This window comes from Bicyclus anynana, chromosome 18 (assembly GCF_947172395.1).
Source record: "Bicyclus anynana chromosome 18, ilBicAnyn1.1, whole genome shotgun sequence".
Lineage (NCBI taxonomy): Eukaryota > Metazoa > Arthropoda > Insecta > Lepidoptera > Nymphalidae > Bicyclus > Bicyclus anynana.
Genome location: NC_069100.1, coordinates 7,626,053 through 7,649,303, shown reverse-complemented (window position 1 = coordinate 7,649,303; position 23,251 = coordinate 7,626,053). Strand labels below are relative to the sequence as shown.

Below are 23,251 nucleotides of genomic sequence, written 5' to 3'. Positions count from 1 at the left end.
ACTGTGACACGAGAATTTTATATATTAGACTTAACTGCTTATTAACGCCACAGTTGCAGTGTGAAAGCAGGCAACCTTTTAACAATAACTAGTATACGATTATTTTAAATTAACCAATCAGGGAAGGAGATAATAAATAAATTAAAAAAAATATGAATTAATACTATGCGGCCGCGATTTAACTAGGCAACCTATATGCAACGTGTCAATGTGAATATTTTCTGTCATTTATTTATTATCACAAAATACATAGCCTATAGGCTTCCTCGGAAGCCTATAGGCTGTATATTATCCCCGTATTCCTACGTAAACGAAAAACACGCGGATGAAATAGGGCGGCGTCAGTTAGTTTGTTTATAAAACGCGCTTCTTTTTTTCCCGCTATTGAAGGTACCATTTTGCAGAGGCGCCATCTGTGATTAGCTTTTACCGGCCCCATTGCACATGCCTTTTTAGTTCGAACAGTGCTCTATAGATGGCGCTTGAAATCTAGTTGTCACTTTTTTATACATGGTCATTGTCAATATCGTTCTACTAGATTAAAAAAATATCAAAATTATTTTGAGACACGAAAATTTGAAATAAAACAGAAGGTAAAATAGGTTGTAAAATTTTGTATGGAAAGTCGTTCATTTTAAGAAATGAACGATTAATGGATACGTAATACGTATGAGAAGTATTATAAAATTCCAGCGGATGTCTCTATTTCGAGATCTAGACATTTTCATTTTGTCCAAACAAACTAAGCGAATAGTACTTGTAGAGCTTACTGTGCCGTGGGAGGCTAACATTCCGAAGGACCACAGTATAAAAGTGTATAAATATTATGACCTAACAAATTAATGAAGTAACTAAAAATGGCTATGTAGTTAGTCTGTATGCCGTAGAAGTAGGTGCGAGAGGATTACCAGCAAAATCTCTCTGTAACTTGCTTAAAGACCTTGGCCTCTCTAGAAGTGCAGCTAGTTCTATATGTACCCAGCACCCGCACGGTGAATCCATGGAATGCTAAGATATTCGTCTCTCCTTTAAAATTCCACCCCTAATGTGGTGAAATATTGGTTAAAAGTTTACTTTGATTTCCACGCGTGTAAAGTCGCGGGCGTCTGTTAGATTTGATATGAGTCAAGTACTCCATTGGTGTAGGTCGAACTGTGCTCAAAAGATGGCGTTAAACGGATTCATTCATTCATCATTCATTTTACCTCTATGTATCCTAGTAATCTGTGATAATAGCATAATTTCATTTGACGTTTGTGATCATAATATTCTGTGGTCCGTAATTTTTCGAGAAAAAGTCCAGTTTGACGTTTGTGGTTGTGGACTGTGGTAGTGATCTGTGGACTGTGGTCCACTTCCAGTCAAAGTCAGCAGTGCTTTTGTGATTCTTTTCTTCTTTGCTTTGTAAATGTTTGTACTTGTTAAATGGTTGCATGATTTAAATTTTCAATAATTATACACTCCTTTGTGATTAGTGACTCTGTTTTTGTCACATGAATATTCTAAAACAGTGATTTTACTGAAGAAAGATGACTCTGTTGAGTCTTCCTGAGCTCGTCATCGAATATATATTTTCATATTTGTCCTACGATGAAATTGCTAAGAACAGACTGGTAAGTTCGATTTTATTTATAGATTTGTCAATATTTCCTATTTCATTAAATACATCCACCTATTTTTCATGTTATAGATAAGATAGGTACTATGTACTGGTTAAAATTCTAATTGCATTGAAAAATCAATAATCTGGGCGCACTTCACGCATGCTAAATACTATCAGATGACTCTATACTATCAAAGATATAAACTACGTATAATTAGCTTAATAGATGAAATGCATGCCAGATTTAATCTTCAAATATGAAGAAGATTTTCCTTTATCAGCTAGTTTTTTTTAATCCAAAGATGATCATCCCAATATTTTTTTGGTCCAAGCTCACAATCCTGAACATGACTCTTAAAAAAGTATCTGAAAATGAAATTGAGATTCTAATCCTCAAATAAGAGAGAGAGTCCAAATTCTCTATTTAAAGAGAGAGTAAAGTATAGACATAGACTATATACTTAGTTAGAGATATAGTTTTAACTCTGAAATCCCTTAGCCATGGGCTATTTTTATATACACATGTAGTAGAGTCTATTAATTGGAGGTGAATAGAGTATATTGGTTATCTATTAACAAAATTAATGATTAATAATAAATATATTAGGAAATACATAAATAGGGTGTGGCTGTGCCATTCATACAAGCATTTTGTTGTATGTGAATTTGTGTAATTGGTATGTGAATCAGTGTTTATGCTGGTAATCAATGATGTTAGAAGAAAAAAGAAGTAGATAGGTCACATGCGGACTGCAAGTGGCATGTTAAAAGTATGCTAATAAGCAAACCTGTTCTCAATCACCGCACTGTCATCGCACCATTGTCAATGCCTCTGTAATAATTTTTGTGTGCCGGTTGTAAACATCAAATGTGGTTTATGTAACCTATCTACCTGTATTTTTTTTTCTCATTACTGGCAATGCATATAAAATATGTTCATTGTATATTGTCCTTATCTAGAAAGCTTTTAAAGCTGAAGAGTTTGATTGAACACGCTAATCTCAGGAACTACTGGACCAATTTGAAAAATTCTTTCAGTGTTAGATAGCTCATTTATTGAGGAAGGCTATAGGCTATATATTATCCCCGTATTCCTACGGGAACAGGAACCACGCATATTAAACCGCGCGGCGCCAGCTAGTTTATTAAATAAAATCAAATATAATGTATCTAAACCATTAATTAGAAAATGTCGGCAGTGCTATACATTTTAACTATCGCAAGCTCATCACAATTACTGTAAAAACAAATTTTTGCAGAGATCTTGTAATAGGTATACCAAAAAATATCAACATATTCTTTTATATGTATGATAGGTTGTTCTATGTACCTTTGTAATAAGTAATCTATATTACTCACAGATTAAGTAATAGGCAGAGAGAGTACAAGGAACGCTGCTGTGATGCAGCCATTCCAACACAAATTCAAAAACTAATACATTCTCAAATCAGCCCATAAAGCATCACATCAGTAATTTTCAATATTATTTAAGAAAAACAGTGTCTTATGTTTTTAAATATTTATAAACTTGTCACAAAAACTAAAGAAATAAGATAGTAATTATTGATTATTATTAGTCTATTATGATATTAATTTACTTAATTGTTGTTAGTGTTAAATCTTAATATACAAATTATGAAAAAAGTTTGTATATGTGGATATCAAGGAGATGCGTGACATTTGTTTTTTTTTTTGGTTTCTCCAGCCCCACCTCGCAACTTGTAAAGACTCATTCTGTATCATTCTTTATTCTGTGAAAACTTTACTGGCTTAATGTTAATATCTAGATTAGTTTAATATCAAGTAAAATTTACAGCTGTTTGTTTTCCATCACACTAATATTAAAATGGCGAAAGTTTGTGTGTGTGTATGTTTGGTACTCCTTTACGCTGCGGCTACTGAAGTGATTTGGCTGAAATATGGAATGGAAATAGATTTCACTCTGGATTAACACATAGGCTACTTTTCATCCCAGAAAATCATCATGGTTTGATCTCTGCTTGCTGGACTATTGTTAAACCTACTCCTAACACAGTCTTCTCAAAGAGTCTTCTCAAGGAGGGTAATAGAAAAAAAAACAACTTAATGAAACTCAGCAAGATTAACACATATTGGCAGGACTTCCATGCCAATGTGTGTGAAGTAGTACCTTGTCAAAAATTATTATAAAAATTAATTTGTTTCCAGACTGCTAGTTGTACTATACTGATATCATCAGAGAAAAGTTTTGGTTGTCTGTTTCTTTGTTTGCTCTAAAACTACTGGACTGATTTGAAAAATTCTTTCACCATTAGAATTCTATATTATTTGTGATGATATTATACTATCTATACTAATCTATACTAATATTATAAAGCTGAAGAGTTTGTTTGTTTGAATGAACGCGCTAATCTCAAGAACTACTGGTCCAATTTGAAAAATTCTTTCAGTGTTAGATAGCCCATTTATTAAGGAAGGCTATAGGCTTTATATTATCCCCTTATTCCTACGAGAACGGGAACCACGCGGGTGCAACCGCGCTGCGTCAGCTAGTATATTATATACTTACTATTACTATAATTTACCATTTTACTATTTACTAATATTATAAAGAGGTAAAGTGTGGTGTTGTAGGGGAATCTCTGGATCTACTGAACCTATTTTGAAAATTCTTTCATCTCTAGCAGGCAGTGGTATTTGTGAATATCATAGGCTACATTTTATCCTAGTATTCTCACAGGACCCATTCCTGTACAGAGGTAAAACTGTGCAGTACTACAGCATACTAATATTATATATGGAGAAATGATTTGATTGTTTGTTTATTTGCATTGAATAGACTCCGAGAACTGATTTGAAAAATTGTTTCACTGTTTGGAAGCTACACTATCCCCGAGTGCTATAGACTATATGTTATACCCTTATTTCTCCTGGAACGGAAACTGCGCGGGCGAAACCGTGAGGTTGTGCTAGTATTATTACACAGAGGAGTTTGTACTTGATTTGAACATTTCAGGTGTCAAAAGAATTTAACGAAATATGTAAGAGGTTGTTGAACCGAGGTTTTGTGATGATAGAGAAGCGTCATGCAAGTGTGCTCAAGAATGTCAAAGCTCAGCTGCCAAGGAGGGAATCTGAACGCAGGTAAATTATTTTTTCATGAACGCAACAACCACAAACGCCGCTACAAGGAGCAAGAAGGGCTACAAAAGTAGCTGAAGCGCGCGACAACCACTTGTGGCCGGTAGTCGACTTGCGGTTGGTGGCTGCTACTTTTCGACTCTAATAGGTTTACTGAGATAAGAGAGAGAGAGCTGTGCGGAATCGCCAGGTTTACTGAGATAAGAGAGAGAGAGAGCTGTGCGGAATCGCCAGGTTTACTGAGATAAAAGAGTGAGAGCTGTGCGGAATCTCGCGACTGGCGTGTTGCGACGTTTTGTGTCGGCGTTTTGTGGTTGTGGCCGGTAGCCCGGGTGCGGAAGCCCTTAATTGTATAATCCAGTGATTTACCTAATTATAGTCTAGTGTCTATTTGGTTTCGGTGTATAGAATAGTGTTTATTAATCGATAAAAATCATTTTAAAATATGTTAAAGTTTAGTAAAGCTTTCCCAGTGGCCCTAGAGCCAAACGCTGGTAGACACGGAAATTCGTTGACCACGCGAGGTTCACTTGTGGACAACGCGGCGTCCACCTGTCGACGACAAGTGGACGCCTAGCGACGAGGCGGTGCGGGTCGCGTCCCGGGTGGGTCTAATGAGCTATGACCTTTAATGTGTCAGTCTTTCAGATCTTTTTGTACATAAATTATAAATAGAATTTAATAATCAGTTTCAATCTCCAAGGAGGTATAGTCAATCATTTGGGTTGAGATCATTTTGAAATGTTCATAGTCCTTTTTTGATTTTCCAGATATCACCCACTGGCTAGACATTGTGACATACTGACATCGATAGAGACTCGTATATCTATGCTCAATATGACATACATGAAGTTCATAGACAATGGAATATGCTCCTTCATACCGGGAAAGGTATGTATTTTTTTTGTTCTAACAAATAATATTTCGATGCGATGGAGCGAGCTATGCTTGGGGTTACTCTGAGTGATTGAATCAGAAATGAGGAGATTCGTAGAAGAACCAAAGTCACTGATATAGCTCAGCGAGTCGTGAAGCTGAAGTGGTCATCATCATCATTATTAACAGCCGATGGATGTTCACTGCTGGACATTGGGTTCTTGCATGGAATTGGACGGTCTCGAGCCGCGAGTATCCAGCGGCTCCCTGCAACCCGCTTGAAGTCCTCGGTCCACCTAGTGGGAGACCAACACTGCGCTTTCCGGTGCGGGGTCGCCTTTCCAGCACTTTGGGACCCCAAAGCCCATCGGCTCTTCTGTTCTCTTCTGGATATACTAACCTATTTTAACAGCCTGCTACAGGGCCAGGCCTCCCTCCTTATAGGAGAGGGGATATGGATCTTCGTCACACCACACTGCTCCGATGCGGATTGACGGGCTTAGGGCGATAATGTTAAATTCAATAACAACCACTTTCAAATTATAATCACAAAGACCGGGTCCGACGGCTTTATATGCTGAAAAAAAAGAATGAAGGGTTTTACCAATATCATAAACTACGGAAGGCCAAGGCAGACAAGAAGTAAGATAGATATCGGAAATCCAAGCTTTTTAGATATTGTTTATATTGGCTGTTGGTCTACCTTATTGAGGTCATTTATGAAGTCATCGACAACTACCTCTAGGAATGGTGTACACCTTTTGTAGTCAATATTTCTACCAAGAAATTTCAAACGTACTGCTTCGGCAATTGTGGTTAGTCCCGCATCGTAGAACGTATCCCCAGACATAGGCAGTAGCATTTACTTGGCTTTGTCCTCAGTCCCTCAGTGCACGAACAGAACTCATCCACTTCATTTATTAGTTCCTGAATAAGGTCATCTGCAAAGGCTAAGATGGACTCAGTGTAACTTATTGTTAATTGTTATATTCGAAGGTGATCGACGAAATCAGACGCGTGCTAACCATCGTGGAGTCGTCTAACACGCCGCCGCGCGCGCACGAAGTCCTGCAAGAGCTTCGCGACATATCCAGCATGGCGATTGAACACTTTGACGACAAGATCTCACCAGCCTTCCGCAAACAACTGCACGAGAGCGTCTTGCAGCCCACTTCTGGGCCCTCGCGTAGTGAGAACCAGAGTAAGTAACGCAAAAGTAGTATTTTTTTTTATTTTTTTGAGCATTTTGAGTACAAACTATCGTCTTTCTGCAAACGCGTGCACGAGAGCGTCGCGCAGCTCGCTTTTGGACCCTCACAAGGTGCAAGTTAAGAGTAACTAAGGCATAAGTAGCTATGAGTATTTTTTCTTCTTTTTTTTCTTTTTTTTTGTGAATTTTGAGTACAAACTATCGTCTTTCTGCAAAAGAGTGCACGAGAGCGTCGCGCCCGTTTCCAGACCCTCGCAAGGTGGGAGCCAAAGTAAGTAACGCAAAAGTAGTCAAGAGTTTTTTTTCTTGTTTCTTTTTTTGAGCGTTTTGAGTACAAAATGTCATCCTTCCGCAAACGAGAGCACGAGGGCGTCGCGCTTCTGGACCATCTCAAGGTGAGAGCTAGTGTAAGTAAGGCAAAGGTAGCCATGAAATATTTACTTACTTTTTCATTTTTTTTTAGAACATATTGACTACAAGATAGCCTTGCGCCATCGACTGTTTGGGGCCGCGGATCGGACCGAACCGAGGACCTCGCAAATCGAGACTGATAGTAAGTAAAGCAAAATTATTAATTACTAGCTGACGCCGCGCGGTTTTACCCACGTGGTTTCTGTTCCCGTAGGAATACGGGGAAAACATACAGCCTATAGGCTTCCTCCATAAATGGGCTATCTAACACTGAAAGAATTTTTCAAATCGGACCAGTAGTTTCTGAGATAAGCGCGTTCAATCAAACAAACTCTTCAGCTTTATAATATTAGTATAGATTATTAGTTTGTTTAGCATACAAAGTAATATCCGCCTTACGCAAAAAGTACTCCGTACAACGCCAAGCACCTTCACTGGGAAAATTATAAAAATCTACTCTTACCTCCCAGAAGTCAAGCAATCATCAAGGAGTATATGACCAAGTGGCGTGCACTTCATATATGCAAAATTGCCCTGCCTACCCTAAGGAATCATTACGAACCTGGATTGAAGAAGGAATTTTCTATTTTGTACGATTTGTACGTATAGTGCTTACCCTATTTAAAATAATTGTGCACGCCACTGATATGACTCCAATATTTCACATAGGGACGCAGTAACAAGAATCATATTACAATAAAGGCAAACAACACGGGCCAGCAAGAAACGCATTGTCAGCATTTGAAACACTAATAAGCCCGTCCGTCACATTAATTTCTCGCAAATAAGCAAGCAACTTTTAACATACTCAAAGAGTCAACGGCTACTATGATAGAAGCATTATTGTAAAATAACTCTGGTCCAATGATTTATTGTTTCTTGCTGTTACGCAGTATACCATTTTCTTATGATTATCTAGCGGACGCCCGCGACTTCGTCCGCGTAAAATTTAGTTTTTCACAAATCCCTCAGGAACCATGGATATTTCCGGGATAAAAATCCTATGTGTTTATCCATGCTATAATATATCTTAATACCAAATTTCAGCAAACTCGGTTAAGTAGTCCAGGCGTGAAAGAGTAACAAACATTCATATCATTAAAATCATCAGTTTTCGCAAATCTCGGGAAACCATGGATTTTTTCGAAATAAAAAGTAGCCTATGTGTTAATCCAGGGTAAAATCCATTCTAAATTTTAGCCATCGCTTCAGCAGTAACGACGTTAAAGAGTAACAAACATCCAAACATCCAAACATCCATACAAACTTTCGCGTTTATAATATTAGGAGAATAATTGCGTCGTATTGTTTTTAATATCCATTGGGAACAAACATTCAATCATTATTTCATTTTTAGGGTTCCTTACTGAAAAAGAAAAAAAACGGAACCTTTATTTATAAGATCACTTTGTTGTCCGTCTGTCTGTCGAGGCCATTTACTTCTAGTCCTGTCAAATTAGACCAAAAAATAAGAGTAAAGCTACATAAGTTCCCAACAATCCGATTGGCAAATGTTATCATCAAAAACCAGAGTACAGTACTAGAACAAATCTCAAAACATTATTTTTAATTAAATCTTAAAAAACAGGGGTCTATATTTTTTTGTATTATCCATTATTATTTCGGAATTTCAAATTGAAGTGTGGGGTGAGGAAATGGGGTATCATATGAAAGGGATATGATACGGAACCCTCGGTGGGCGAATCAGACTCGCACATGTCTGTTTTTTATTCTTTAACCGACTTCGAAAAAGGAGGAGGTTTTACGTTCGGCTGTATGTATGTTTTTTTCTTTTTTTACGTATGTCCAGCGATATTTCCGTCAATTAGCTACCGATTTTGAAATTTCTTTTTTTGTGTAGTAGGTATTACTTCCATTTTTTTCATGTCAGGATCTGATGATGGCATCCTGGAGAAATCGAGGGGAACTTTTGAAAATCGTAGAGACAGTTAGTGCGTTTGTTAATGTTTCCAAAAGATATTTTAAACCATTACAATTTTATGAAGATCTGGAGTTGGTCTGATGATGGAGCCGAAATACAGACGATGGAACTCGTCAATTAACAGCAGTTACCTTTTGTTTGAGCTTGATTATTTTGTATTGATGAGATCTTTCCACCTAGATGGGTTGTGATAAAGGGTCTGGAGATGAAGACGAAGGACAGTTAAGGGAGCTCCTCGATGGTTCACAGTAGCTATCTTGTGTTTGGACTTGATAAATTTGTATTGATGACAACTTTCCACCTTGATGGGTTGTGACTGTATTAGGGGTCTAAGACGAAGGACAATTAAGGGTCCTCGATGGTTCAAAGTAGCTACCATGTGTTTGTATTTGATAATTTGGTATTGATAAGAACTTTCCACCTAGATAGGTTGTGACAGTATTAGGGGTCTGGTGATGAAGACGAAGGACAGTTAAAGGAACTCCTCGACGGTTCACAGTAGCTACTTTTTGTTTGGGCTTGATAATTTTGTATTGATGAAAACTTTCCACCTAGATGGATTGTGACTATATTAGGGGTCTGGTGATGAAGACGAAGGTCAGTTAAGGGAACTTCTCCACGGTTCACTGTAGTTACCTAGTGTTTGGACTTGATTAATTTTATATTGGTTATGACTGCATAAGAGGTCGGGTGACGAAGACGGAGGACCTTTAAGAAAACTCCTCTCCGGTTAAGACACCTTTCATGTTTTTTTGGATATTCATATTACGTGTGGATAAAGGGGGAGTGAAATTTTGTATATGAGTTAAGGTAGTATTTTCAAAATTAGGATTGTAGGACTTAGGTACTTATCAAAAGAAAATGACTCAGTAGGTATGCTAACACTAAAAATTAAAAAATATAAATTTTAGTAAAAAAATCCAACGAATTCCAACTCAAAAATTAACATAAACTAAAAAGCAAAAAATTATCATCTTATCTATGTGCTACTTTCTGCTCAGTTTGAAAGCGGTGCCAATCCAGTGTCGTGTTTTAATTAAAGCCGTTTCTGAAAGAACCACTGAATTTTGTAATTTAAACGGCTTGAATTAAAACATCACTGGCTTGGGATTTTTATCTAAGTAAATGTTTTGATATAAGCACCAACCGTCTTTAGTTTAATGCGCACCGCTCTTAGACTATAAGTTTTATTCGCAATATAAACACGTGTCAAGTATCAGGTAGCTGCTCGAAGGGAAACTGAACAGATTACGTCAGCATTATGCCGATACAATAGCTTGGTGTTATAAATAAAATGTGTTTTTCTTTAGAGTCCAGTAGACTGTAGTGTGTCACTTGACATTGTATATTGTCACTTTTTTTTCGCGACATTGGAGTATACTTAAGCATAATGAGCTTCCCTGCATACCTGAAGCCCAGTTCCCCTCACACACATGACTTTGTTGAACTGTCTCCAGGTCTGATATTACCGGTCAGGATGCGTGAAGAGTTTCTGCACATGCGTCGCAGGACGATCGTCAACTCCAGGCTGTCTCTGTACCTGACCGCTCAGTACAAGAAGTACTCTGAACAGGTGAGGAAGGGGAGGGGTGAAGACTTCATCGTCATCATATCAGCCGATGGACGTCCACTGCAGGACATAGGCCCTTTGTAGGGACTTCCAAACATCACGATACCCTACGATCCAGCGAATCTCTGCGACCTGCTTGATGCCGTCAGTCCACCTGGTGGGGAGTCGGCCAACGCTGCGCTTTCTAGTGCAGGGCGTCATTCCAACGCTTAGAAACCCCAATGTTCATCGGCTGCCAGGTCTAGTCGTCGGGATTGGCAGCGGAATCTCTGCTGGAGATTCTTAATCTACCGTAATTAAGTTACCGTAACCGCTGCCAGAGCTAGGAATAGCGGGGCTGTCGGGGACTGGGGGCTGTGTTATGGTGCTGGCCATAAAAGTTTCGCCCAGTACTGACCACGCTGGGCATGCGGGTTGGTCAGCGCAGAGCTAGATTACTCGCACCGGTGTCGCGGGCCTAAGGCATTTCATAATCTAGCCTGTGGGAATGGATATACCGCTATTCGTCGGTCGCCAGAGCCTCGTCGGTCTATCTACAGGTTGCACCACGAGCAGGTGAGGTTGGCAGTTGGGGAGACTGACTGACACTAGCCTCCCCCTTACACCCCTAGTGAAGACCTTAAACTCTGGTGAAGACTTATTGAGATGAATATCTTAACATCCCCGGATTGGCTGTACGGGTACCGGGTCTATTAGTGACTGAGAGGAAAACTCCGAGCAGAGTCCGGGATTTGTGACCAATGCCTCAATAGCTCAGTGCAGTGGCGTAGCGTGTTTTGGGCCCCGGTATCAAAACTAGTTGGAGGGGCCCAAATTCAGGGTAAAGATTTCTTCACAAAAGAAAAGAAGCTTGTTTAAAATAAACATGACAGTGATTATGAGTGTGATTAATCAATGTAGGATGTTTCCAACGTTTGGACTTAACCCGGAAAAAAGCAGATTGTTTTTTTTTACTTTTGGCAAATCGAAGTGAAATCTATAGGCAGTTTTTATAATACGATTTCCCGGAAAGCATCAGATTAAGTAAGATGGATTACATTTTACTATTTTTTGCTTTCACACGTAAGGCCTTCCCTTATCATTGATATGGCTGTACGGCGGTAACACTAGTCATGTAGCTACGCCCCTGGCTCAGTCACTCATCACCGAGAGGTGGTTCAATCCCCGCCCGGTGGTCTATTGGCGTATCCAATCCTAACACTATCTTTTCTGACTACTTGGAAGGGAACGGGAATATTGGTCGTATTTAAAATATATGGCAAATCAATAACAGCCGATGGACGTCCACTGCTGGTTATATACTTCCAAACACCACGGTCTCAAACCGGTACCATCCAGCAACACGCTTGATGTCTTTTTGATATTGCAAATATTAAAAAAAGAATATGTGGTTAAGGAGCTTCTTTGATACTAGTTAATTTACATGATAAAATCATTTTAGTATACATGCCAATAACACAGGCTACAGGTATATAGGTAGGTAGTGATGACCTATGGTTTCGAGACTTGGTCGCTAACTATGGGTCTCACAAGACAGCTCAGCGGGCAATTGAACGAGCTATGTTAGGAGTATCTCTATGTGATCGAATCAGAAAGAGGAGATCCGCAGAAGAACCAAAGTCACCGACATAGCTCAACGAATCGCGAAGCTGAAGTGGGCACATAGTTCGAAGAGCAAGGTGCTGGAATGGCGACCTCGCACGAGAAAGGACAGTGTTGGGCGACCCCCACCAGGTGGACTGACAGGGATTCCCTGGATGCAGGCGGCTCAGAAGGATTGTGTTTTGGAAGTCCCTACAAAAGGCCTATGTCCTGCAGTAGACGACCATCGGCTTATATGGTGATGATGATGACAGGTATATATACTTTGAGGTTAGAGAGTGATGTGTTTGTTTTAGTATATTTATTTATTATTCCCATTTGCAGGTGAAGGAATACAAACAGTTTGCATTGCGGCAGCACAAAGCAATCCGTCTGCTTACCAAAAGACAGAGAATGCAAAGTATTGCTATAGGTAAGTGCATTTCAATGATACATTGCGCTTTGTGAAAAAATAGTTTAGCAGACTCAGAAGTTGCTTTATAGAAATAAGAAAAACAATATCGAACAAAGGTTTATGATTCACAATATTTGTCAAGACAACTTAATTAACAAATCAAACCTCAGCCAAAATAAGACCCTAAAATGGCAGAGAATGATCTTGAGTCACGCACTTGTGAACGTTGTGTGCAGGGTTGAAGACGTCTTTGACAGTTAACAAACACTCCCCTTTTCCACTCTGCTCCCTCTCTCCGCCTATCCCGAGTAACCCATAAAGAATTACACAACTAGAAATGTAGACAGATCGCTACCCATCTCTAAATCCCTACGTTACCGAAACAAGTCGCGCCACCTAGCGTCGGCACAAGCCAACACGAGATCGAGCGACGTCATATGCGTCTCAGACTACTATTTCGTATAATAGGTTGCAATTTTTGCAACACAGTTCATAATTAACAACCTCAGATCAACCTTCTATTGGACATGTATCGCATTCAGATTCACAAACAAAATTGTCTGTTGTTTTTTGCGGGGGACGAGGTTTACTCACACATCGAAAATATTTAACACCAATAAATATATCCTGTGTACTTACACTACACACAACTGTAAATTTTGAATTGCAATACACAATGAAACATCGATCCTATAGATGCAGTTTGTATGAACATGTTTGATCATGATTATATATTTTTGACAGAAGGGTAACCTCTAGCAGGTCCTATAGAAGGTACTTGGTTTGAGTTCGCAATCCATATTTGGCTCACTGCTGAGCTTGAGTCTCCTCTTAGAATGAGAGGCTAATGAGGGGTTAGGCCAATAGTCCACCACGCTGGCCCAATGCGAATTTGCAGACTTCACACACGCAGAGAATTAAGAAAATTTTTAGGTATGCAGGTTTCCTCACGATGTTTTTTTTTACCGTTTGAGTCACGTGATATTTTATTTCTTACAATGCTCACAACTGAAAAGTTGGAGGTGCATGTCCCGGACCGGATTCGAACGCCTTCCGAATCGAAGGCATAGGTCATTTCCACTCAGTTACCATTAAATTTTTGAATAAGTTAAATGTAATTTATGAGAAAAACTGCAAAATTGATAAACTCGCGTTCAACGATGACTGACAAAATTATTTGATCAAGGTTGTTGGAATTAGTAGCAGCCTTAACATGCTTCCATGCTCATCATCGTATCAGCCGATGGGCGTCCACTGCAGGACATACGCCTTTTGTAGGGACTTCCAAACATCACGACCCTGAGCCGCCTGCATCCAGCGAATCCTTGCGATTCGCTTGATGTCGTCAGCCTACCTTAGTGGTCGACCAACTCTGCGCTTTCTAGTGCGGGGACACCATTCCAGCACCTTGGGACCCCAACGTCCATTGGCTCTTCGAACTATGTGCCCCGCCCATTGCCACTTCAGTTTCGCGACTCGTCTAGCTATGTGTTGTAATAGTTGAATGAACAAGTTTGTACTTCGCAGCCGAACTCAAGAAGCGCTTGGAAGAAAGTGATATTAAGTATACCGAGCTCTCACTGTCCCACACCAACCAGACTGCTGGGGGGAAAGCTATTCCAGGTGAGAGTTATATCAATTTACTAGCGGCAGCCCGCGACTTCGTCCGCCCTTAGACCTCTTTAATCCAGCCCTTACAGTAGTATCGCTGTAAAAATGGAGTAACTTCTCCCGTTTTCCCAACATTTACCTTCACTGCTCTGCTCCTACTGATCGTAGCGTGATGAAAGTATACTATAACTTGCCCAGGAGTGTGAAGAATAATTTCCAAGTTTCATCAAAATCCGTCGAGTAGTTTTTGTTTCTATAACGAATATACTGATAGACAGACAAAAATTTTACTGATTGCGTTTTTGGCATCAGTATCGATCACTAATCACCCCCTGATAGTTATTTTGGAAATATATTTCATGTACAGAATTGACCTCTACAAATTTATTATAAGTATAGATAACACATTTGCTAGTAAAGTGTCCTTATTTTACCAATTTCAATATCGTAATGTATCTCATTACGCACTTGTGCGTTATTGTAATGTAAAACGCACTTTTTATCATGATAATCCGTCTAAAACGAACGCTACTTTTTTAAATCTTAGCAAAGACTTTTTAAGTTTGTAAGTCAACATTTAATTAATAAAATTAATTTTGTGAGAAAATGTAATAAACATTTTACTTAAACTTTGCCCAGCCGTTCCACAGATTAGCCTGGCCAAACAGGAAAACAGACAGACAGACAAAAATCAAAAAAATGTTGATTGTGTTGTAGTATTGTGTAAATATCTTTAAGCATTTGAGACAATAGTTATTTTAATTTTTTTATTAATAGTTATGTATGCATTGATCACAGATTAATCAATACAGAATAATCAAAATAGGCAGATGGAGTGTCGTACTCACAAATACAAAATTCAAAAACGAATACATTTTCGAGTCAATACGACACGAAGCGTCGCATCTGTAATTTTCAATGTTATTCAAGAAAAATGGCGTCTTATGTTTTTAAATATGTATTTTAAAAACTGTTCTCAAAAACTAAAGAAATAAGATGGAGTATTTTTGCATTGGTAATTATTGATTGTTATATTAATTTACGTAATTGTTATTAGTGTTAAATTTTTAAATAAGTTTGTATATGCAGATGTCAAGGAGACGCGTGACATTTGTTTTTTTTTTTGGCTTCACCGACTTCAGCACGCAGTTTGTAAAGACTCACTCTGGTTACTCTGTGGTATTCATCATTATCAACCCATATTTATATTTATCAATTTAGTTTCCCATAAATGTTAATTTTGTTATTTTATTACTCTGTTCGTTCTTGTTTCATTATTTTATTTTACTTTGTATTCATGTATAAGTTTTAAGTTAAGACACGTCACGTAGACACGTCCGTGAACTCACAAGGTTTCACCTGAAAACCAGCGCCACAGCTCGCTGTGGCATTGTGCTGAGGTGGATACCTGTTTTGTCCACGACCAGATATTTGTATGTTCTGTTTGTTTATTTTATTTTATTTTATTACTCGTGTGTGGACAAATAAAGATATATTCTATTCTATTCTATTCTATATTCGGCTCACTGCTGAGCTCGAGTCTCCTCTCAGAATGAGAGGGGTTAGGTAAGGTCCACCACGCTGGCTTCACACACGCAGAAAATTAAGAAAATTATCTGATGTGCAGGTTTCCTCACGATGTTTTCCTTCACCGTTTGAGAAACGTGATATTTAATTTCTTAAAATGCACACAACTGAAAAGTTGGAGGTGCATGCCCCGGGCCGGATTCGAACCTACGCCCTCCGGAGTCGGAGGCAGAGGTCATATCCACTGGGCTATCACGGTAGTATAGTGGTAAGTATCCCCGCCTGTCTTTGGTATTGGTTATGAAATTTTCTTATTATTATCCAGTTCCAGGCGCATCGAGCGATGCTGCATCGGGATCTCAATCGCTCCGCAATTTTGGAAGTCAAATCAAGTTGGACCTGTCCGTGCTGCCCATCGGCACGTCTAAAAAGAACCAAACTAAAGGTAATTTCATTGTTTACATAATATATAAAAACCCAATTTTAGGTTCCCATACTAACGAGGAATTCTTAAAGTTTCGCCAAGTTTCGTTTCGTCTGTCTGTCTCTCAGAGTAATTCGTAAGGACTAGTATCGCGCCGAAATTCATGAACAAAAAAAAATCGGTCGTCTGTAAAGTCGGCTTACTGACGATAGTTGAACGTTAGAACGGTTGCATTGTTCTAAAGAAAATGTTCGTTTTTCTAAAATACTGTTTAATAAACTTCATAGACCAAAATATACTATATTTCTTGTAAAAAAAGTTGGCAACCCTAGAGTGAGCGAACGACGCATGACGTCATTTTCTTCGAGCGTGCAGCCGACTCCATCGAATTATAAGACGTTGTCACGTCAAATGTTTGAGTTTGTTGTGGGCTCTTCTCGGACCAAGGCGCGTTTGGAACCCTCGTAACTTTAGTTTTAAGTTTTCGACTAATAATAGTCGAAAACTCACAAATACAAAATTCAAAAACGAATCAATCTTTTTTAATACCACCATTAAATTATGACATAATCTTGACCTTTCAAAAGTGCTTGTATACTAAGCCTAATTGAAATAAATGAATTTTGACTTTTTGGCTATTCGAAAAAGATAGTGCACGCCACTGTGTATAGATGCATATTTACATGTTTAATTTTTATTTTACAGCAACGCCGAACATGAAGCCACGCAAGCCGCGTATGAAAGTCCCCAGTCTTTCAGAAGACATGGATTCGAATTTGGACATGACAATTGACGACTCAATGCTGGCAAACATATATTGGGCGACCAACAAAATCCAACAGCTGTCAAGCTTGGGAAACATGGCCAAAAACTTTGATGGGAAGCTGAAGCGACGCCTCCAGAGCCCAAAACCGAAGAAACAGGATACTGAGGCAAAGAAAGCGAAACTTGATTAAATGATGGTCGACATATGGAGCCCAGGCCTGGTCTGTGTACAAGCTATACCAAACTATACTCAGTGGCCTCAGACCAATTATAGAAGGACCTGTATCGCACACATAGTCACGAACAAAATTGTGTCATTTTCTGAGGAAAATGAGCTTAGATTTGGTATCTATCTGATACGAAACTAGAAGTTTTTGCCCGTTTTTTACACAATTCAGTTACACAAAAATGTATTTTTACGGAGCTCTTTAACCGACGAACACGATTACAACCATTTAACATCGATTCTATAGAGACAGTTTTTATAATCGCATTAGATCGTTGATCATATACTTTGACAGAAAAGTAACGTCTAGCGAGGCAGGTCCTATACAATAATTGGTCTGAGTCAGTGGCACAATTATCCGCCATTTTACTAATAAAATTAATTTTGTGAGATAAAATGTAATAAACATTTTACTTGAACTTTGTCCAGCCGTTCCACAGATTAGCCTGGCCAAACAGAAAAACAGTCAAGACAGACAAAAATTTAAAAAAAGTTGATTGTGTTGTAGTATTGTGTAAAGAGACAAGAGTGATTTTGAATTTTTTATTAATAATTATGTATGTATTGATCACAGATTAATCAATAATAGGCAGATGGAGTGTCGTACTCACAAATACAAAGTTCAAAAACGCTCTTTGATATGACGCGAGTAGATTAATTGGGCAGATAATTAGGCCTCTGAGTATATTTTTGATTATTCAAATTTAAGAGTTCACTTTTAATTTTATTTTGTTAGAGCCTCAATAGCTCAACGGTAAGAGCGATCGGACTCATTACAGAGGGGTGGTGGTTCGATTCCCGCCCCGTTGGTCTATTGTCGTATCCACTCTTAATGCAGTCTTTCCCGACTAGTTGGAGGAGAATAGGAATATTGGTCATATTATTTAAAAAATACATGGCGAATATTCCTTTAAAAAAATATATTTATTCTCCCAGGGAAGTGCTACAGAAATGTAGTTTTAACTGTTCAGTTAAATCAAAGAATTTAACTGACCAGTTTTTTCTAATGATTTTAATTGGAATTTCGATTAGATAAAACTGTACATTTAAAACTGCGCGGTCAAACTGAAGGTAGAGTTCTTTTCATGAAAGATGTCCCGCGGCCAAAATCTGAACTAAAATTGACAGCGCCTTACACAAATGAAAATAAGACTGCCATTACCAAACGACAATGAGTGCCATTAAAACATTAGCGCCGCGTCTGGTGGACTTTTATCATGTAAAGGACTTTATTAGCGCCTGTGATACAGGTAAAAATGGCGGATTGATTTTATTTTGACGATTTCCGTCGAAAGTGCCATTTGTCAAATGGCCAATGGTAATAGAGTGCGTGCAAGATAAGTCTGCACGCGACTGGCAGTGCATTATGTTGCCAGCGTTAGTGGTCTCTTTTACCCGCCAAGAGATAGATAGAGATAGACAACAAGATGGCGGCACTTTTGATTAGTACCGATTTTTGCCACGCGCAAACTTATCTTGCGCGCACTTCATAAAAATATTCATTTTGTTCTTATTTATTCTATTATTAATAAAATGTATTTTTTAATAATGGTATATATAGTACATAGACCTGGCCTGAAATTGACCATAACATCCTTTTCTATATATTATACTAACATCCCACGTTTCACCCGTGTAGTTCCCCCGTTCCCGTTCGATAATATATACAGGATGCTCGGGAGTATTTCCCGTAACTGTAGTGTTAGGGTTTTCTTTAAGAAAAATTAATTAAATATGTCCAAGGAACATGATTTCTAAAATGAATATTTTCGGAGTAAATAATATTTCTTTTGTAAATACATCATGAAATGTGTCCCTTATACGCATACTTATAATAATGATGTAGTGAAACTTATTAATTGATAAATATCACGATGTACTAGTGCCAGTTGCAACTATCTCGTCGCTCTCGTCTATGTTGTCTAGTACTGTCATCATCATCTTAGCTTGTCATTGAATAAAAAAAAATTCTTTTCATTTTACCTAAAGGCGTGTGTCTATCCAAATAATTCCGAATATGCATGTATAGCCGGAATTATTTGTATGAAAACATGAAAAGTTCTTTTTAATTAAAAAAAATAGTTATGCAGTTAGTTAAATTTTTAGTTTAAAAAAAATAGTTATGCAGTTCGGCTGCTATACGAGGACTTGTCAACACCTTGAAGTTATGGAAAATACTCCCGAGCACCCTGTATAGTCTATGTTACTTGATGTATCTTTATATTGGTAAAATAATTTTCAATATCGGTGTAGTAGATTCATCAGATGTCACTAATTCGTAAATTTTATCTCTATAATTAGTGTAGATTGATATTATGTGTTCTTTAAATTTCATAATTACGTAGTCTGTATGTATGTGGTATAAATATTCTATATAATATACTTGCAGATACTCCAAGTAGTTTCTGTTCCCGTTGGGGTCAAAGTATAGTCTATGTGTCTATGTTACTCGGAGAAAATGTAGCTTTCTATTAGTAAAATAATTTTCATTATCGGTGTAGTAGATTCAGTCATTACAAAGTAACAAAACTTTACCTTTGAATATTAGCATAAATTAATATTTGTTTAGTTTTAAATTATTACTGAGTCTGTACGTATGAGGTATAGATATTCTGTATATTCTGTGTTACTCGGTGAAAATGTAGCTTTCTCTTAGTAAAATAATTTTCAATATCGGTGTAGTAGATTCAGATATTACAAACTAATAAACTTTACCTTTAAATATTAGCATAGATTAATATTTGTTTAGTTTTAAATTTTATTATTAACGGAGTCTGTATGTATGAGATATAGATATTCTATTTACTGAAGACAGTTTGGCTTGGAAAGCTATATGAGTAGATCTCTTTGTGAGTTTATTATTTCGCCATGTATCCCTTATAGATCTAACATGCACACCATTAGTGCTAACGTGCGACCAATGAGATAATCTCGTGAGGGGAAATAGACAAAGGACATGTCCCAATTTTGGGCCTTTATTCCGAGTGATAAAGGGGTGTGGATACCTACTCCTAACAAGTTAGCCCGCTGCCATCTTAGATTACATCATCACTTACCGTCAGGTGAGATTGTGCTAATCAAGGGCTAACATGTAAAGAACAAACAACATAAAATAAATTTAGGGCTTAAAACCTAAAATAAAAATATTTTGGAAACCGCATTTTTTTTAATCAATTATATAAAATGTAATTCTGTCCACAATATGAAATGAAGTGACTCTTTATTGTACACCACAATTTATGAATACAAAAAAAAAATATTTGACGGCTTCCAACGCAGTAGTATGCGCGGTGGATTTACAAAAAGGACGTCCTGGGTTCGATCTCCAGCTGGGCCGATTGAGGTTTACTTAATTGGTCTAGGTCTGGCTGGTAGGAGGCTTCGGCCGTGGCTCGGTACCACCCTACCGGCAATGCCGTACCGCCAAGCGATTTATCTTCATTCTCCTAACAAGTTAGTTCCATCTTACATTGCATCATCACTTACCATCAGATGAGATCGTAGTCAACGGCTAACTTGTTAAGAATAAAAAAAATATATATAATAAATAGTCACACAGATACAAAAGGCGGCCTTATCGCTAAGAAGCGATCTTCTAATGTGTCATCTCAGATATACTGGTAATATGTCGTTGAAGCGTGCAGTAATAATTTTAAGTATATTCTAATTAAATATTATTTTTTTCCTCTAGTTTTTAGTCTTATATTTATGTATGTTGACTTGGTAATTAGAGTTAGTCGATTGTGTTAGTATGTATTATAAATGATTAAATTTATTTAATCTACTTACCTCTTTGCTTAATTAGCAAAAAATCGTAAACTATTGAAAAGAATACAACTCTAAAGAATTGAAAACGTAAAGGTTTCCTGTTTTCACGCTGCAACTGTGGGGTTGCCAGATATAAACATTTAATTAATGTTATAAAAATACCCTCATCTTTAGTCGTCTAATATGTCAACCTAGCAAACGCCCACGACTTCGTCTTCGTCAGACCTCTTTAATCCAGCCCTTACAGTAGTATCGCTGTAAAAATGGAGTAACTTCTCCCGTTTTCCCAACATTTCTCTTCACTGCTCTGCTCCTATTGATCGTAGCGTGAAGAATAGTATACTATAACCTGCCCAGGAGTATGAAGAATAATTGTACCAAGTTTCGTTTAAATCCGTCAAGTAGTTTTTGTTTTTATAACGAACATACAGACAGACGAAAATTTTACTGATTGTATTTTTGGCATCAGTATCGATCACTAATCACCCTCTGATAGTTATTTTGGAAATATATTTCATGTACAGAATTGACCTCTACAGATTTATTATAATTGTAAGTATAGATAAAAGCTTATTTTGTGCTTAATTTAACTGTATTAGTTGCCTTTGATCTAGTTCATGGTTTTTGTAAGAAAAATGTGTCTGGTTTATATATAATATGGTCGCAAATATAAATGCTGTAATATGTAGCTCAGAGTGTGACTAGAGAAAGAAAGACTAGGGTTTATCTCAAAGGGTTTATTTTGTTAATTTTGTAGTACCGCTGGATTCATCAGCCTCTTTAAATGGAGTTTATACCCACCGTGCTGCTCTGATGCAGGTAGGCGGATGATATTCGACTCAATTATCATTATTATGATGTTAATGATAATACTTTATTTACTGGGATCGACGCCATAACTTGCTTTTCAAGGCACAGGGTGTAAGTGTCACACCACCTTTTATCTTTTAAACTCTGGGCTAGGATTTTTTACTGAAAATTTCTTAGAACAAAAAAAAGCTCAGTTCTTCACAGCCTAACCTAGCCACCTAGGACTCGATCCCAGGAACTCGTGATTCGAAACCACATAGAAAGTTCGGTCTATTAGTATTTTGGTGATTCTTACGTATAATATAAACAAAAATATTAATCTTTGTTAAAAATAAATATGTTAATATTTAACTCACAGAACATGTTATATTAAATACCTATTGATGTAAGTTACTGGATAAGATATTATATAAACGGTATAAACGTAAATTCGGAGTATATAATGAATGTCTGTAACTGATTAAAAAAATAAATGTATTAAAATCTCTTCGTTTAGAAAATAAAGCATAATAAATGCAAATAATGTTTTATTTAAAAATCCCTGTCGATTAAGACTCTACCTTACTGAACCAAGGAACTCTGTCTTGTAAAACCAAAATTCAAAAATTCATTTATTTCAAGTAGGCTCAGTTTACAAGCACTTTTTATACGTCAGTTGACTATTGGTAAAGATTCTACCACTAGTTCTTAAGGCAGGTTCTACTGAGAAGAAACCGACAAGAAACTCAACAGTTGCTCTTTTTAAAAAATTCATACAGTATTATAATTTATAACACATTTGCTCGTAAAGTATCGCTTATTTCACCAATTTCAATATCGTAATGTATCTCATTACGCACATGTGCTCTAATGTAATATAAAACCTTTATCATCCGTCTAAAAACGGACGGTAGTTCTTTAAATCTTGGCAAAAAGTTTTTATGTCAGAAAAGTGCTCAACTAAAATATCATAAAAAACCTATACCTACATCATCATTATCAACCCATATTCGGCTCACTGCTGAGCTCGAGTCTCCTCTCAGAATGAGAGGGGTTAGGCCAATAGTCCACCACGCTGGCCCAATGCGTATTGGCAGACTTCACACACGCAGAGAATTAAGAAATTCTCTGGTGTACAGGTTTCCTCACGATGTTTTCCTTCACCGTTTGAGACACGTGATATTTAATTTCTTAAAATGCACACAACTGAAAAGTTGGAGGTGCATGCCCCGGACCAGATTCGAACCCACACCCTCCAGAATCGGAGGCAAAGGTCATATCCACTGGGCTATCACGGCTCTTATGTAGGCACTTACTAACCTTTAAAAACTAATAATGTACCCTCTTAATTGCGTAACTAATTTATGCAACTTAAGTAGGTATGCAAGTTGTAATAACAGTAATGTCATGTCA

General features: G+C 37.6%; 1 protein-coding gene across 3 annotated transcripts; it reads left to right on the top strand.

Moving 5' to 3' along the window:
- Positions 1-1,308: 1,308 nt before the first annotated feature.
- On the top strand, positions 1,309-22,382 carry LOC112052437 (F-box only protein 28). Of its 3 annotated transcripts, none has more exons than XM_024091513.2 (10): positions 1,309-1,613; positions 4,599-4,726; positions 5,494-5,614; positions 6,596-6,800; positions 7,273-7,362; positions 10,620-10,735; positions 12,659-12,746; positions 14,256-14,351; positions 16,198-16,311; positions 16,996-22,382. In XM_024091513.2, the coding sequence occupies exons 1-10, from the start codon at positions 1,530-1,532 to the stop codon at positions 17,244-17,246; spliced, it is 1,293 nt and encodes a 430-aa protein (XP_023947281.1). In that variant the 5' UTR covers positions 1,309-1,529; the 3' UTR covers positions 17,247-22,382. The 3 variants fall into 3 exon arrangements, with proteins under 3 accessions (XP_023947281.1, XP_023947280.1, XP_023947282.1); XM_024091512.2 differs by having other exon boundaries at positions 1,310-1,613; positions 16,192-16,311; XM_024091514.2 differs by lacking the exon at positions 7,273-7,362 and having other exon boundaries at positions 1,310-1,613; positions 16,192-16,311.
- Positions 22,383-23,251: the final 869 nt, after the last annotated feature.

What these genes read in the sequence shown, in the direction of transcription:
- LOC112052437 (XM_024091512.2), top strand. Translation starts at nt 1,530, where the DNA reads ATGACTCTGTTGAGTCTTCCTGAGCTCGTCATCGAATATATATTTTCA. An exon ending in GCTCCTTCATACCGGGAAAG is followed by an intron (nt 5,615 to 6,595) that starts GTATGTATTTTT and finishes TTATATTCGAAG; the next exon opens with GTGATCGACGAAATCAGACG. An exon ending in TAAAAAGAACCAAACTAAAG is followed by an intron (nt 16,312 to 16,995) that starts GTAATTTCATTG and finishes TTTATTTTACAG; the next exon opens with CAACGCCGAACATGAAGCCA.